Source organism: Dendropsophus ebraccatus, chromosome 12, assembly GCF_027789765.1.
Source record: "Dendropsophus ebraccatus isolate aDenEbr1 chromosome 12, aDenEbr1.pat, whole genome shotgun sequence".
NCBI lineage: Eukaryota > Metazoa > Chordata > Amphibia > Anura > Hylidae > Dendropsophus > Dendropsophus ebraccatus.
In genome coordinates this window covers 12,978,733-12,994,755 of record NC_091465.1, presented here as the reverse complement: position 1 = coordinate 12,994,755, position 16,023 = coordinate 12,978,733, and the positions used below count along the sequence as shown (strand labels likewise).

Here is a 16,023-nt window from a genome sequence, read left to right as displayed (position 1 = left end):
TCGGGTTGCAAAGTGGCCACCACCACCCCGGGTGACAGGATGCTCCCTGGGAACCGTGTCGATGTCAAAGCTGCGCGATAAGGCGTCAGCTTTAACATTTTTAGACCCAGGTCGAAAAGAAATTTCAAAATTAAATAGTGTAAAGAACAAAGCCCATCTGGCCTGACGAGGAGTGAGACGTTTGGCTTTATACAGATATATCAGATTCTTATGATCTGTTAACACCTTAATTCTATGTTTAGCCCCTTCCAGAAAATGTCTCCATTCATCAAAGGCTAATTTAATGGCCAGAAGTTCCCTGTTACCTATGTCATAGTTGCTTTCGGCTTTGGAGAACTTCCTAGAAAAGTAGGCTATGGGTCTGAGGTTGGTGAGGGTCTCTGAACCTTGTGAGAGAACTGCTCCTACCCCAACCTCAGATGCGTCAACTTCAATGAAAAAGGGTTGTTCAAAGTCAGGCTGAGTTAACACAGGAGCTTCCGCAAAACACCTCTTAAGCTTGTCAAATGCCAGGATAGCCTCAGGACCCCAATTAACCAGGTCTGAACTTTCTATAGTTATTGGCGAATCCCAGGAACCTTTGTAGGGCCTTAAGGCTACTGGGTCGCTCCCAATTTTCAATGGCTGTCACTTTAAGGGGATCCATACAAAATGAGTTGGAGGTGATATTATACCCTAAGAATGAGACCTCCTGTATCCCAAACTGGCATTTTGACAGCTTGGCGCAGAGGTGATTTTGCCTTAGCAATTCTAACACAGTGCGAACATGCTGAACATGAGAGCACCAATCAGAAGAAAATATCAAAATATCATCTAGATATACCACCAAAAAACGACCCAGATGTTCACGGAACACGTCATTAACAAAATGTTGGAAGACTGCCGGAGCATTACATAATCCAAAGGGCATAACGAGGTATTCGAAATGTCCCTCAGGAGTATTAAAGGCAGTCTTCCACTCGTCTCCCTCCTTTACTCTTATTAGGTTGTATGCTCCCCGCAAATCAATCTTAGAGAACCATTTGGCTCCCACAATTTGGTTAAACAAGTCTGGAATGAGAGGCGGAGGGTGTTGATTTTTCACTGTGATCTTATTCAATTCACGATAATCAATGCAGGGGCGTAGACCACCATCTTTTTTTACCCACAAAAAAGAATCCCGCCCCCATGGGAGAAGAGGAGGGACGGATGTGACCTTTACGCAAGCTATCCTTGATATAATCTCGCATAGCCTCTCTTTCCGGACAGGACAAATTAAATATTCTACCCTTAGGGTACTTAGACCCTGGTATCAAGTCAATAGTGCAATCATAGGGACGATGGGGAGGTAATCCATCCACCGATCTCTCATCAAACACATCAGCATAATCAAGCAGAAACTCCGGAATCTCCCCATCATCAGAAGAACATTCAGCAAGCGACAAAGAAATACAATGAGGAGCATACTCTGGTCCCCATCGAACCAGTTCCCTTTTGGGCCAGTCAAACACTGGGTTATGCTGGTCTAACCAGGGTAACCCCAGAATAATATCAGCAGACAAATTTTCCATAAGCAAAAAGTCAAGCTTTTCAAAATGAACTGATCCCACCTTTACCTCAAGATGGGGGGTAATGTAGCGTATATTACCCTGAGCAAAAGGGGCAGAGTCCGCTCCAGTCACATTCAACGGACATTTAAGCTGAAGCGGACATGCCCCCAGACCAGACCAGAAAACAGTATTAATAAAGTTAGCAGAAGCCCAAGAGTCAACCTGGGCATATCCAGAGATAAATTTATCTCCCAAAGTCAAAGAAATAGGCAACAACAACTTCTTTTTCTTGTCGAAGGTTACCTGTGCACCTGAATGACCCCCTCGATAATCATTCAGGCCCTGAAGTTTTCCGGCGGTGAACCAGGTCTAGAGGTACATTGTCGTACTTGATGCCCCGCTTTGCCACAGTAGAGACACAGATGGTTCTGGAGGCGATATGCACGTCTAGCCTTGGCGTCAGTTGACCCGATCTGCATAGGTTTGTCTTGCGGAGGGGACACAGGAGAGGAAGAAGAAGGTTTAGGAGGTAAGGTCAAAGGACATGAACCAGAAGGGAATTTAGACGTCTCTCTCTCTTTTCGTCTGTCCCGCATACGCCTATCTACCCATATGGCTAAGGTCACAGTTTCCTCCAGAGTCTCAGGATTAGGATAGGCTACTAACAAGTCCTTCAGTTGGTCAGACAAGCCCGCACGAAACTGGAAACGCAGAGCTGGGTCATTCCAAGCAGAGGGTACACACCACTGCCTAAAGTCAGCACAGTATTCTTCCACTGGTCTCTTACCCTGTCTGAGTGTCGTCAATTGGCGCTCTGCCTCTGCTGCTCGGTCTGGGTCATCATACAGAAGGCCCAAGGCTGAAAAAAAATCTGTCAACGGTCATTAAATCAGGGGAGTCAGAAGGTAGTGAGAATGCCCATTCTTGGGGTGGGCCCTGCAGGAGGGACATAATAATGCCCACCCTCTGGGTCTCATCTCCGGAGGAGCGGGGACGTAGCCGAAAAAATAATCTGCACCCCTCCCGAAAGGTCCGGAAATTTTTCCTGTCCCCCTTAAATTTCTCAAGGAGCTGCACTGGGGGTTCAGGAGCCTGCGGGGGGGTCAGAGACATCTGCCTGGGCAAGGACTCTTGTTCCTGCACACGCTCAGCAAGGGTCTGAACCAACGTATTCAGACCCTATATCTGGGTCACCAGGGTGTTCATAGGGTCCATGATGCAGGTGACCCAAAAATCTTCTTTTGGGCTGGCTATTCTGTCACAAATGCGCCGGACGTAGGTAGGGAACAGAACGAGACAGTGAGCCCTTCTGACCCTACCTACTTGCCTCAATGGCCCTAAATGGCCGTGCACAACCACGGTGTCAGTCCCTGTCCTACACCAGGCGATACACAAAACAAGACAGACGAAACAAACACAATAATGCAAAGTCTACGGTCCAGGTCAGCAACGGCGGTCAGCGAGGTACAAAAACGTAAGGCAGAAGAAGAGTCAGAGACAGGCAAGGAGGTCAGAGCAGGCAGCAGACAAAGCAGGTTGGAAGATCAAGCAATAGGTCAGGCAACAGAAGTAACAGAACCAGGAGAGCTGAAGCGCTTAGCTGAGTAACACTCAATAGCCAGCAGGGAAATGAAGAGCCTGCTGCTTTTTTATCTGGAATCAGGGACTGGGTCCAGCACTTGATTGGATCAGCCCTGATCCCAGCTCAGCAGGACAGGTCTTGTAACCCCTGCACTGCCAGAGTGTAACAGGCAATGCGGGTGTGGCTGGGAAACTAAGACAGCATTCAGACAGAACTGCAAACAAAAAACAACCAGAGGCTCAGCGCTTCCTCGGTCGCCCAGCACGGACCGAGGAGCGCAAAGTCACATTCTTGACAGGTAGGTCTTAAGAAACCGCTGCACCACTAGGTTGAACACGTGGGCCAAGCATGGTACATGTGTGAGGCGGCCGAGTTGCAGAGTGAGGCGGCCAAAAATATGACTGCGCCGTGATGCCCTGCAACAGCTCCTGGGCCGTGTGCCTCTTGTCGCCTAAGCTCAGGAGTTTCAACACCGCCTGTTGGCGCTTACCCACCGCACTGCTGATGCTACAAGATGGAGGCAATGTGCTCGTGGAGGGTAATAGAGAGGAGGAAGAAGAGGAGGAGAAAGAGGTGTACAACTCATGAGAGACCACAACCGAGGTAGGCCCCACAATTCTCGGGGTGGGCAGTACATGAGCGGAACCAGACTCTGTCCCAGCCTCCACCAAGTTGACCCAATGTGCCGTCAGGGAGATATAGTGTCCCTGCACGCCAGCACTTGTCCATGTGTCCGTGGTTAGGTGGACCTTGTCGCTGACCGCGTTGGTCAGGGAACGGATGATGTTATCCGACATGTGCGGGTGTAGGGCTGGGACAGCACATCGTGAAAAGTAGTAGCGGCTGGGGACAGAGTACCGAGGGACAGCCACCACCATGAGGTTCCTAAAAGCCTCTGTCTCTACCAGCCGATAGCACAGAATCTCCAAGCTCAGCAGTTTGCCTATGTGCACATTTAGGGCTTGTGCACATTTAGGGTGAGTGGCAGAGTATTTGCGTTCAAAGGTCTGCTGCAGGGACAGTTGAACGCTGCGCTTGGACACCTTGCTGGAGGGTGTTGTGCAGAGTGGAGGTGAAGGGGTGCGTGTAGGGCGGGAGGCCCTCGTGCCTGGGGCCTGGGCGGGGGGACTGACAGAGCCAGCATGTGACACAGGGAAAGGAGCAGGTGTGCGACTTGCACTCACTGAACGGCCTTGGTTCTACTGAGTGGGGTGTTTAGCACTTATATGCCTGCGCATGCTAGTAGTGGTTAGGCTGGTAGTGGTGGCTCCCCTGCTGATCCTGGTGTGGCACACATTGCACACTACAGTCCGTCGGTCATCCGTAGTTTCTTTAAAAAACCTCCAGACTTGGGAACATCTAGCCCTGGCCACGGGAGTTTGACTCCGTGAAACAGTTGCTGATCTACTCGCTCTGCCCCTGCTTCTCCCTCTGCCCACCCCTCCTCCTCTTCCAACTGGTCCTGCGGGTGAACTTGCCTCCCCCTCAGAAGCATGGTCTTCCCTAGGCTTATCCACCCAGCTCGGGTCAGTCACCTCGTCCTCATCCACCAGCTCCTCACTCTCCTCCTCACTTTGAGTTACATCCATGACAACAACCTCACTGTCTGACAACCGGGTCTCATCATCATAATCAGACACCTCTTCCAACCCCGCTTGCTAGTCCCCACTCTCATCACCCACTGACTGCGTGAACTGCATAGTTTGGGCATCAGGACAGATTGACTGCTCCGGTTGCTCTGACTCAGGGGTCTAGAAAACAGTTCCTTGGAGCATGGTGGTGGATCTGAATCCCTTCTTTCCCTGGAGGGGCCAGGCTGTGGGGAAGGAGGCTGAGCTAATGGAGCAAGGGTTCCACTCCCTTGGGTAGCATGGGCGGACTACGTTGATGACTGGATGGTGGATAAGTTACTGGACACATTATCCGATATCAACGTGATCACCTGTTCACACTGCTGCGGTTTTAATAGTGGTCTACCTTGAGACCCCGTAAGTTGGTCAAAGAAGCTAGGGATTGGACGTCTGCGGTGTGCCACTGCTATCTCCTCAACAGGTGCTGCTGTGTCACCCTGCCCTGAAACACGCCCTCCAGCAACCACATCACTTGGAACCCCACGCCCACGCCCTCGACCCTTACCCCTGGGGTTCACCATTTTATGGACACTGCACAGTATGGAACTAAGATTGCCTTGCATATGAAATACAGAAATCTGGAAAAATTCTTGTAGTACCCACTGGTTTGGTGGGGCTGTACAGTACAATCAGGTATTGGCCAGAACTATACACACTCTCTGTCACCCCTTTACAATGATCAGTGAAGTTCTATGCAGGATGTACTACAAATCCCAGCAATACAGTGTAGTCCCCACGAGTTTAGGGGGGGGGGCTGTACGGTACAATCTGGTATTGGCCAAAACTATACACACACTCTCTGACTCCCCTTTACAATGAGCAGTGAAGTTCTATGCAGGATGTACTACAAATCCCTGCAATACAGTGTAGTACAGCAAGACCACCAGCCCCAAAATAAAAAAAGAGTACACTGAGCACTTTTTAGGGGTCTGTATGCAACACCTAATGTTCCTATTCTGCCAGCAGCCGGTCACCACAGTGTGCTGGTTAAATCACGGTAGCAGCACTGCAACTCCAAGCCAGCAGTCTGTAGTAATAGTATTAAAAAAAGCTTTTAAGCCCTGAAAAGGTCAGTTTGTTTGTATTGCTAGTATATACCCTGCCTACTGGAACGCTAAATCCTACACTGACACTCTCCCTGACCACCAGCAACTCTGTCCCTGATCTCTTCCAGCACATGTCTGAATCGAGTACTGCCGGCGCTTTATATGGCAGGGTCATCTGATCTGGCCAACCAATCGCTGATATCGACATGTATGGGTACCACGTGATCGCAGGATGTACCAAAGAGTCTCCTGCATGTTTATTGGCTGAGAAATAGCGCCCAAACTTACAGGAAAGGGATGTTGGGATTTTGGGAGTATCGCAAGATGCTCGTCCAAGTAACGAGTACCATCGAGTACCCTAATACTCGATCGAGTACCAAGCTCGGACGAGCATGCTCGCTCATCACTAATGTTTTTCAGTAAACGAATACTTGTTCCCATAGACTTTAATGGGATCGAATATTCGATCGAATAGTCGAATATCGAGGAGATATTCAAACGAATATCGAATATTCGAATATTTCACTATTCACTCATCACTACCCGCCAGCTGTGCTGAATGTATATTTCGAGATAACACTGGCTGCTGAGCAAGATAACACTTCAATGGCGTGTGGAGCAAGCTCAGGCCATTCATCCAGTTTGGACACCCAGGAGTTGAATGGGCCAAGTACAAAAACATTGATATTAAGGCAGAGATAGTCATGGACCATGGTCTTAAGGTGGTCTTTGTGTGTCATAATGCTTCCCTGCCTTGCCGGCATTGGTGAGCTGGTAAAAATTAATTGCCAAATGTCACCCAGTAAGATTCTGCCTGCTGCTGTGGCTACTTGTGATTCTACTGGTGTCGAATTGCTGATGCTGTTCCGCCGTGACATTAGAATGTGAAAACCCAAAAGATGTCTCGAGTTGGTCAATGAGCACTGTCTCAAAATCCTGCATTCTACTATCAATTTCTGTGGGTGGAAGGAAATTGCTCACTTGTAACGTTGATCAAGGAGGGATGCCACCCCGTAATCACTGTTTCTTTTTATTGCCTTGATGCGTGGATAATGTTGGAAGTAATGTAGCATCCAAGCACTCATGTGTGAGATGCTACCGGGATCTCCCAAGCCTTGGGGTCGCAGGGCACTAACAAGATCTTCAAGAAGAAGAAAAATCCACGGCACTCAAAATAATGCAGAAGTGATAGTTTATTATACAGTGATTGAAAAAGGTTGTATACTCCGACCAGTATGAAATATATAAGCAGTAGAGATCGTGACTATAAAGCGACTATAGTGACACTCCACCTGGATCTCGGACGCATGCACTTCTAGTGAGATCTACTAGCCTGAGGAAGGCCCGGGAAGGGCCGAAAGCTCGCTTTATAGTCGCTTTATAGTCACGATCTCTACTACTTATATATTTCATACTGGTCGGAGTATACAACCTTTTTCAATCACTGTATAATAAACTATCACTTCTGCATTATTTTGAGTGCCGTGGATTTTTCTTCTTATGGATGTACATGGTTGAAGAACCATAACCCACTGAGCACCAACCAAAAAACGAGAGGTGTGCAACACTGATTTACCCTACTAACAAGATCTTCATCCTCTTCCTCCTTCTTCTCCCCCTGTAATCTGTGCCAACCTCTTACCAGTGAAGGGGAATCAGTACCGATGGTGTCCACCCCTTCCTTCTCATCCTCCTCCACTTCTTCGTCCTGACCGTCACCAGAGGCCTGGTTAGCCTCATGCGCTCTACCGTGGGAGCTGTACTGCCGGCCTGCACCAGACTTTGACCTAGAACCAGTGCCTAAAGGAGACCTATACAACTTTGTAACAGTTGGGTCCTCTAAATCCTCCGGTGAGTAAGGTTCCAAGTCTGTCCTCTCCTCTTCCTCCTCCTTCCCCTTCTCCATCACTGCTGAGACCTGCTGCCTAAAGATTGTTCCAGTAAAAATATCACCAGACCGGTGATGCTGATAAGGGCATTGTCTCAACTGACCATTTTGGTGGTCTCTTCAAAACTGGCAAGGATGGCGCACAGATCCTTCACCTGTCTCCACTCTCTATGAGTGAACTCCCCAAGGTGCGCACCACTGCTAGTCAGGCCATGCGACATTTCGTATTGCATAATGGCATTACGCTGCTGCCACAACAGCTGGAGCATGTGCAGCGTGGAATTCCAGTGGGTTGCCATATCACAGATGAGATGGTTGATGGGGAGGACCAGATCCCATTGCAACGATGCCAGTCATGCCGAAGCAGGGTGCGAACATCGGAAGTGGGATCTAAGACCTTGAGCCTTCTTCAGGAGACCGTCAACACCAGGGTAGCACTTAAGAAATTTCTGCCAGACAAGGCACATGTGTAAGTCTGCCGATCTTAAAGGCAGCAAGGAGATTGCTGCCGTTGTCGCACAGCAGCTTACCTGGTGCCAGGTTCTTAGCACCCAGCCAGTGGTCGGTCTGAGTGCGCAGAGCCCTCCACAGCTCTTGACCTGTATGTTGACGGTCTCCAAGACAAATTTATTTAAGAACAGCCTGATTTCTCTTAGCATGTGATGCCACCTGTCGAGGTTGGGGATCCTGGCTGCGCACCATACCAGCAGTTTTGAAAACTGTCGACGGAGACCCAGAGGCACCAGAGGCAGTGTCAGCCACCAAAGTCACTCAGTGAGCAGTCAGGGATATGTAACAACCTTGAACGTGCTTACTAGTCTATGTGTCTGTAGTCAGATGGACCTTGGTGGACACAGATGCAGCCAATGCGCTTGAGATATTTTCTACAATGTGCTGGGCCAGGGCAGGGACAGTTTTTGTTGCAAAGAAATCCCTGCTAGGCATCTGATACTGGGGACATGCCAGGGCCAGAACACGGCAGAAGCCATCGGTGTCCACCAGACGGAAAGGCAACATTTCCAAAGCCAACAGCCTGGCAATGCTGACATAAAATTTTTTGGATTTGGGATGGTTGAGGTGAAAGCATTTCTTATGTTCCCACACCTGGTACACAGAAGGCTGGCTGCCGGACTGTCAGCTATACGGCGTGCAGGTCACACTGGTGGTAGGCGAAGGTGTCAGCCATGTTGGTGGTGGTGGGGAGCGACCGACAGGATCTTTGAGTAGAGATGGTGCTTGGTCGTGCTGCACCAGCACATCGGCAGAAGAGGGCCGCTTTGGCTTTGCAATGGAGGAGGAGGAGGCGGTAGTTGTGACGGTAGTTGGAAGCCCAGGACCTGTGTGGCCTTTTTTCTCCAAGTGACTATTTCACAGCAATTCATGCTTTCCCTGCATGTGCCTGTTCCTGCTTGTGGCACTTAAACACTTTTCATTTTTTCCTCTACTGACACGTTGCCGCCAAATACGACATATCACCTCAGTTGGAGAATCAGAGGCTTGATCAAAAAAGGCCCAGGCTTTACAGGTTTGGGACCTCTTAGACGGATGCCTCCACTTACCACGGCTGGCGCAGTAATATCAGCGGATTTTTAGAACCGTCCTCTCCCTTTCTTAGGTCAGACCCGCACTGTAAATTCGTTATCTCCCTCATCCTCTACTGATGATGCCCTCGGCTGCTGTCACTCCAAAGATCACGTTGGATCCGCAATGTCATCATCGTCATAACAGGTGACTTCCTCCATCTGACAGTCTACATCCTCAAACTATGGGCTAGAAGCCACAGACACTTTCAGGCACCTTCTGACCCCAACTGCATTGTGTGGTCAAAGAGCTTTTCAGAATGTGGATTATTTTCAGTGGCCTGTATATTAGGTGGGGACATTCTACCCATGTTTGCTTCCAGTTGAACTGACGATGATAATGAAATTTGTGGCCTTGACTGAGAGGAGGTCAAAGCGCTTGATTTAGGGTCCGATAACCACTGAAGAACAGATTGACGACACTGTTCATTAATAAGGCGCACAGGAAACCTAGCAAAAGACGACAGGGCTGACGGTCCTGCTACTGACTATGTTCTCGCTTGTATGTTGGCCGGAGCACTGGAAGCAGTGCCTTGTGCACTCACTCTATCTCCCTTTCCTACACCTGATACTGCTTGCCTACCACCTCTGGGTCTCACCATGTTCACAAGAAGAAACAACAACAACAACAACAAAAAATCAACAGATCTACCCTCTCTCGATAAATCCATGTACACAAATCAGATGTACCATTAATTACTGGATATAACAGATGTAAAGTATTTTTTTATGACGGACAAAGAATTTATGTCAGCTTCTAGGAATACCGCTGTAATCAGTGAACAAATGCACGTACACAAAGGAGATGTACGTTTAATAACTGTATAACAGATATCTACTAGTTTGTATTTTTCCTGACGGACAGGTTATAGGAATACAGCTGTAATAACTAATGAAATGCACACTTCCCAGCATATAAGATGACTTTTTAACCCCGAAAAATATTCTTAGAAGTCGGGGGTTGTCTTATACGCCGGGTATGGTCACCCCATATGGTGTGGGGGGGGGGGGGGGGGCTCAAAAATGGCCTGATACCTACCGTATGGGGCGACCACTATTAATAAAACCCAAACATTTAACTCACCAATGGCCCTTTCCCGTCCTCCGCGCGCCTCCCGTACCGCTCTTGGCGCAGGCAGTGTGACGTACACTACCTGCCCTGGGGACGGAGATCACCAAACCTCTCCCGGGCAGTCAAGTGTCTTATTGGAGAGTCTCGGAGACGCTCTGCTGCCCGTAGAGCTTCGGGAGAATGAGAGAGGCTTCGGTAACTTCCGTCACTCTCTCAATCTCCCGAAGCGCTTCCGGCAGCTGATCGTCTCCGAGCCTCTCCAATGAGACTCTCGACTGCCCGGGAGAGGTTCAGAGATCTCTGTCCCCAGCGCAGGTAGTGTACGTCAAACTGCCTGAGCCAGGAACGGTACTGGGCCCTAGGTAAGTTAAATGATTTTTTTATTATTATTATTATTTAGCTGCAGAGAAACTCACTGTGTACTCAATGGCAGACAAACTGGCAGCAGGGATGTACATCCCTGCTGCGAGTTTGTCCACAGTCCGCCCTGTTAACCCCCCGGCCGCCGGAGACTATACGTCACCTGATCTGGCTCCGGCTTCCTCCGGCTTGCTTCGGGGCTCCAGATGCAGTGGGGCAGCGCACTGATTGGCCAGGCTGGATGTGCCAGGAATCAGCAAAGGAAGCCGGAGTCGGGATCAGGTGACGTATAGTCTCCGGCGGCCATGGGGTTAACGGGGTGGGCTGCGGACATTGAGTACACAGAGCCGGGATCCGCAGCAAGTCTTGCTGCGAATACACAGCGAGAAACTCGCTGCGGATACGGCAAGTGTGTTTGTACCCTAAGGAATTAATCACTGTAAACACTAAGGTTATTCCGGGGGGTACAGGGGGGGGGGACATGTATTCATCTCCTCTCACTGCGGATTCACGGTGAGAGGAGATGAAAGCATGCAATGCCCGTTACCGGTGGACGCCGTTATACTGGTAATAACGGCGATCGTCGGGATGGGGACCAGCCTGGACTGACCCTACACTCTGCTCCAACCCCTCAGCGACCTCCGATAGCTGACAGGAGGGGGCTGCGGGCCTTTCCGGCGCTGCTGCACTATTCTGTGCCATTGTCATAAACAGCTGATGGCAGCAGAATAGAGCCCATTAGTGACCGCCGTAAAAATCCGTATCGGCGGTAACTAATAACATAATACATGTATTCTCTGGGTCACTACGGTTACGGCGATACCACATTTGTGTAGGTTTTTTTTACTATTACCACTTTGGTGCAATAGAAATTATCTTCCTAGCAAAAATCCACAAAAACTGTAGCCACATTCCAAGATTTATAGCGTTCTTACTTATCTTTTGCGCGTTTTGGGCTTATTTTTTTCTATTGATGCCATGTTTTATATGTATATGACTATTTGATCTCTTTTATGATGAATTTTCTAAAGCAGATTAATAAAATACAGCTATTCTGATACTGTTTTTTTTGTTTATTTTTTTACAGTGTGTGTCGTGCAATATAATTATTGATACTGTTTTATAGATTGGGTCGTTACGGGCATGGCGATACCAAATATGTATAGGATTTGTGGTTTTGATCTGTTTTTTTGTAATGCTTTATTGTGTATGGGGAATGTAATGCATTTTTATTATTGGGGAGGGGGGCTGGGAGGGATTGTGTTTGGTGCACTCTTTTTACTTTTACACTAGTGTACATTACTAGTGTACATTACTTTGATCATTTATACAATACACTGCACTGCTTCTGCAGTGCAGTGTATTGTATTTTGTGACTATCCTGCTGACAGGCAATAGCCACAGCCATCCCTGTCAGCAGGATGACATATCCATGGTAAGCCCGGGGGCCTTTATTAGGCCCCTGGAGTTACCATGGTGACATGGGGGGACCGGACGACACCATGGGACATCGCGATCGTGTCAGTATACCCGCGGCGCCGACTGGGACCCCCAGTAACCCGTTAGATGCAGCTGTCATGCTTTGACAGCGGCATTTAACAGGTTAAACTGCCCGGAACGGAGGATCCTCTGCTCCGGACAGATTCGGGGGGAGGGGGGTCAGCTGTCACACTGACAGCTGATCCCCCGCTCTGCTGCCGCCGCCGGGCGGCAGTTTATTCCGATGCTTCCGCTGTTAAAAGGCGTATGCATCGGAATAAAGCCCACGGCGGTCACTAAGGGGCTAAAGAAATGCACGTACACAAATGAGATGTACGTTAAATAACTGTATAATGCATGTGAGCAAAGCAAAATACACTTTTGGGCACTATGTGTAAATTGGCAAATCCAATATGCAGCCTGCAATCCCAAAGCTAAGTATTGCTGTGGCTGCAATGTTGTCTATGGACAGGAAAATGCTTGTTGCAAATATGCTAGTGTAACCTTGATAAACACCCCACTAATCTCTACTACTCTGTAATCTCACTAATCTCACTACCTATCTGTGAGCTAGCTGTCTGTACAGAAAAGTGAGTGAGGAGCAAATGGCGCCCAGAACGCAGCACAGTGACTAATCAAAATGGCTGCATGCAGCTAGATGATACACTGCGATAGCCGTCTGTACAGCACAGTGATTAATGGAAATGGGAGCATGCAGGCAGACGAGGGCACACTGATATTGCCGTCCATACAGTACACTGAATGAGGAGCAAATGGCGCCCAGAACGCAGCACAGTGATATACAGTATAAATGAGATGGTCATGTAATTTTAGCAGCTAATGAGACCCCTACACCTCAGCAATGGCGTTTCTGCTCTGCACTGATTGGCTGGCAAAAAAGGAGCTTGAACGCTAACTCCAACAAACAATAAAATGTTCGGTTCGGTTTGAGTTCGAGAAAATCGAGATGTTCGACCCGAAGCTAACTTTTCTTGACCAGTTCGATCAATACTGCTCGGTAATAGGCTGGCGCCGTGCATGGGAACTGGCGTCGGATTCAAAAAAGGACTGCAGCATCGGCATCCCTGCGCAGGCAGCGGTCTATTCATCTCAAAAAAATAAAAAAAGCGATGTACTACAGGTACATTTACTTTAAGCATTACATTTATACCCCAGCATAACATTTACACCAGATTTAATAATTCCCCCTCCTTCCTAAATGAAGCTAACACTCCGGTCCTAAATTTTGAGCTTTATTGACACCACTGTACTGATTGACTGTTTGCATTCACCATCTCTTTTAGTGACCGGTTGGAGGACAAAGAAGGAAAAGTGAGAGAAGCCGCTCAACATGTTGTGAAATGTGACCTAGAGAAAGAGAATATGACGGCTCCGATAGTCTTACCCCCAGCCGATTGTATCATCAGTTATGCGCTTCTAGATGTTACCTGCAAAGACCAAGATGATTTCATCAGATATCTCAGGAAGTTCTCAGGGTTGCTGAAACCTGGAGGACACCTCTTATTATTTGGGGCTTTAGATGTAACATATTACACAGTTGGGAGAGACAGGCTCCATGCTCTCACATATGATGAGGATTTTGTCAGGAAAGCTCTAGCTGGGGAAGGATTTGTTATTGATGACTGTAAGATTAAGAAGAGAATGAACGTGAGTCACCATACTGACTATAAGGCCCTAATATTCATTGCAGCTCGCAAGGAGGAGTAGGTCTGAATAAGACTTTACACATTAACATTACACGTTTTATTACATTGAAGGAAAATAATTCCCCATCATATAAAGTTATTTCAATATGTACACACTAGAGATGAGCGAACCTGGAGCATGCTTGAGTCGATCCGAACCCGAACGTTCGGTATTTGATTAGCTGGGGATGCTGAACTTGGATAAAGCTCTAAGGTTGTCTGGAAAACATGGATACAGCCAATGACTATATCCATGATTTCCACATAGCCTTAGGGCTTTATACAACTTCAGCAGCCACCGCTAATCAAACGGCGAAAGTTCGGGTTCGGATCGACTCGAGCATGCTCCAGGTTCGCTCATCTCTAGTAGACACCCAACAAAGGTCCAGGTACTCCTGGGCAGCATGGTGTCTCAGTGGTTAGCACTGGGGTAAGTGCTGGGGTCCTGGGTTGAAATCCCACCAAGGGCAAAATCTGCAAAGAGTTTGTATGTTCTCTCCGTGTTTGCGTGGGTTTCCTCCCACACCCAAAAACATACAGATAGGCAAATTTAGATTGTGAGCCTTATTGGGGACAGAAATCAATAATTGTCAAAAACTATGTAAAGTGCTGTGGAATCTGTGTGCGCTATACAAATAAACTCATTATTATTATTAAAAAATAAAAGCATTTTGATTATGATTTTTTTTTTACCTCCTTCAGGTAAACATAGAGTATATGGAAACATTCAGAGTTTTGAATGGGAACTTTCCTGGTGCACACAACTAACCTTTTCACATAACATAATGTGAAGATCACCTTAAGGCTATGTTCACACTACGTATTAACAACGGACGCTGTTTGGCCGCAGAAAGATTTTGTTTTATTTGGATTGCGGCACATTTGGGTATGCCTGCAATTCAATTAATTATAGAGTTCAATGCAATGTACGGCCATCAGAACAGCCATACATTGTGTGAACTATGCCCGTTGTTCACACTCTGGCGGCCAGAAATAATTTACATGTCAATTATTTTCGCAGTCGTATTTGAACAAAACAGTGCATTATTTTAAGTGCATTTGTTTTCATCACAAACAACGACCGTGAACATAGCTTAATGGGGACTTCTGAGAAAAATGTTTTAAAATCAACTGGTGTCCGAAAGTTATACAGATTTGAAACTATCTATCTATCTATCGCCTATCTATCTCCCATCTATCTATCTATCTATCTATCTATCTATCTATCTATCTATCTATCTATCTATCTCCTATCTATCTATCTATCTCCTATCTATCTATCTATCTATCATCTATCTCCTATCTATCTATCTATCTATCTATCTATCTATCTATCTATCTATCTATCTATCTATCTATCTATCTATCTATCTATCTATCGGTGTATGTGAGCAGCACCAATGCTAGAGCATTGATGGGTGCCAGCAGACAAGTCCTGGACCACAGACCACAGTCAGCTAAGTAGAGATACTCCGCAGCACACCGGGTAAGTGGAAAATCGTGAACAAATTTATTCCATCCAGGAACGATACACAGCAAACAAGGTAAATGATACACACAATGAGTGAATAGTAAAATATTTGACTTTCGAGAATTCGAATAGAATAGGCACCGAAATTCGACTATTCGAACGAATACTCAATCCCATTAAAGTTTATGGGGAAAAAATTCTCGGAACTTGGAAATCCAAATTCGACCACTTGGAGGTCACCAAGTCCCCCATGAAACCTCCCTAAACGATGCCAACACCTCTGGAATGACACTGGGACATTAGGGGGAGCGTGCCTGGGTGCACCCAACACCCCAAAATCGCAGTATAATGCCACAGGAAATATATTTGCGAACACTTCACGAACGCTTTGGGCAATGTTCACACATTTCGTTCATATGTCTTGCGCAGCATTACATGCATGATTCCAATGTGCGTCCGTAGAGCGTCATGCTATTCGCGCGTATCACCCTGTACAAACGCTAGGCCGCAGCTGAGCAGAGATTAGGAAAGGTAGAAAAATGTCCAGGCAATCGTCCCCTTTTGGCCATGAAGAGCTGAAGCTCATGGTCCAAATCATGGACCAAATGAATTATGGCCTAGAACGTGTCCCTGTCACTAACCCCAACACATATAAAAGGTGTATAGTAAGGAAGGTGGT

General features: G+C 47.4%; 1 protein-coding gene across 2 annotated transcripts in view; it reads left to right on the top strand.

Moving 5' to 3' along the window:
* The window catches only part of LOC138769721 (indolethylamine N-methyltransferase-like), a 35,245-nt gene extending 21,245 nt beyond the window's left edge, over positions 1 to 14,000 (top strand). For both annotated transcript variants that reach the window (XM_069948357.1, XM_069948356.1), the window contains one exon: positions 13,472 to 14,000. In XM_069948357.1, the coding sequence (XP_069804458.1) occupies positions 13,472 to 13,895 (424 nt within the window). In that variant the 3' untranslated portion in view covers positions 13,896 to 14,000. The remainder of the gene's footprint in view (positions 1 to 13,471) is intronic.
* Positions 14,001 to 16,023: the final 2,023 nt, after the last annotated feature.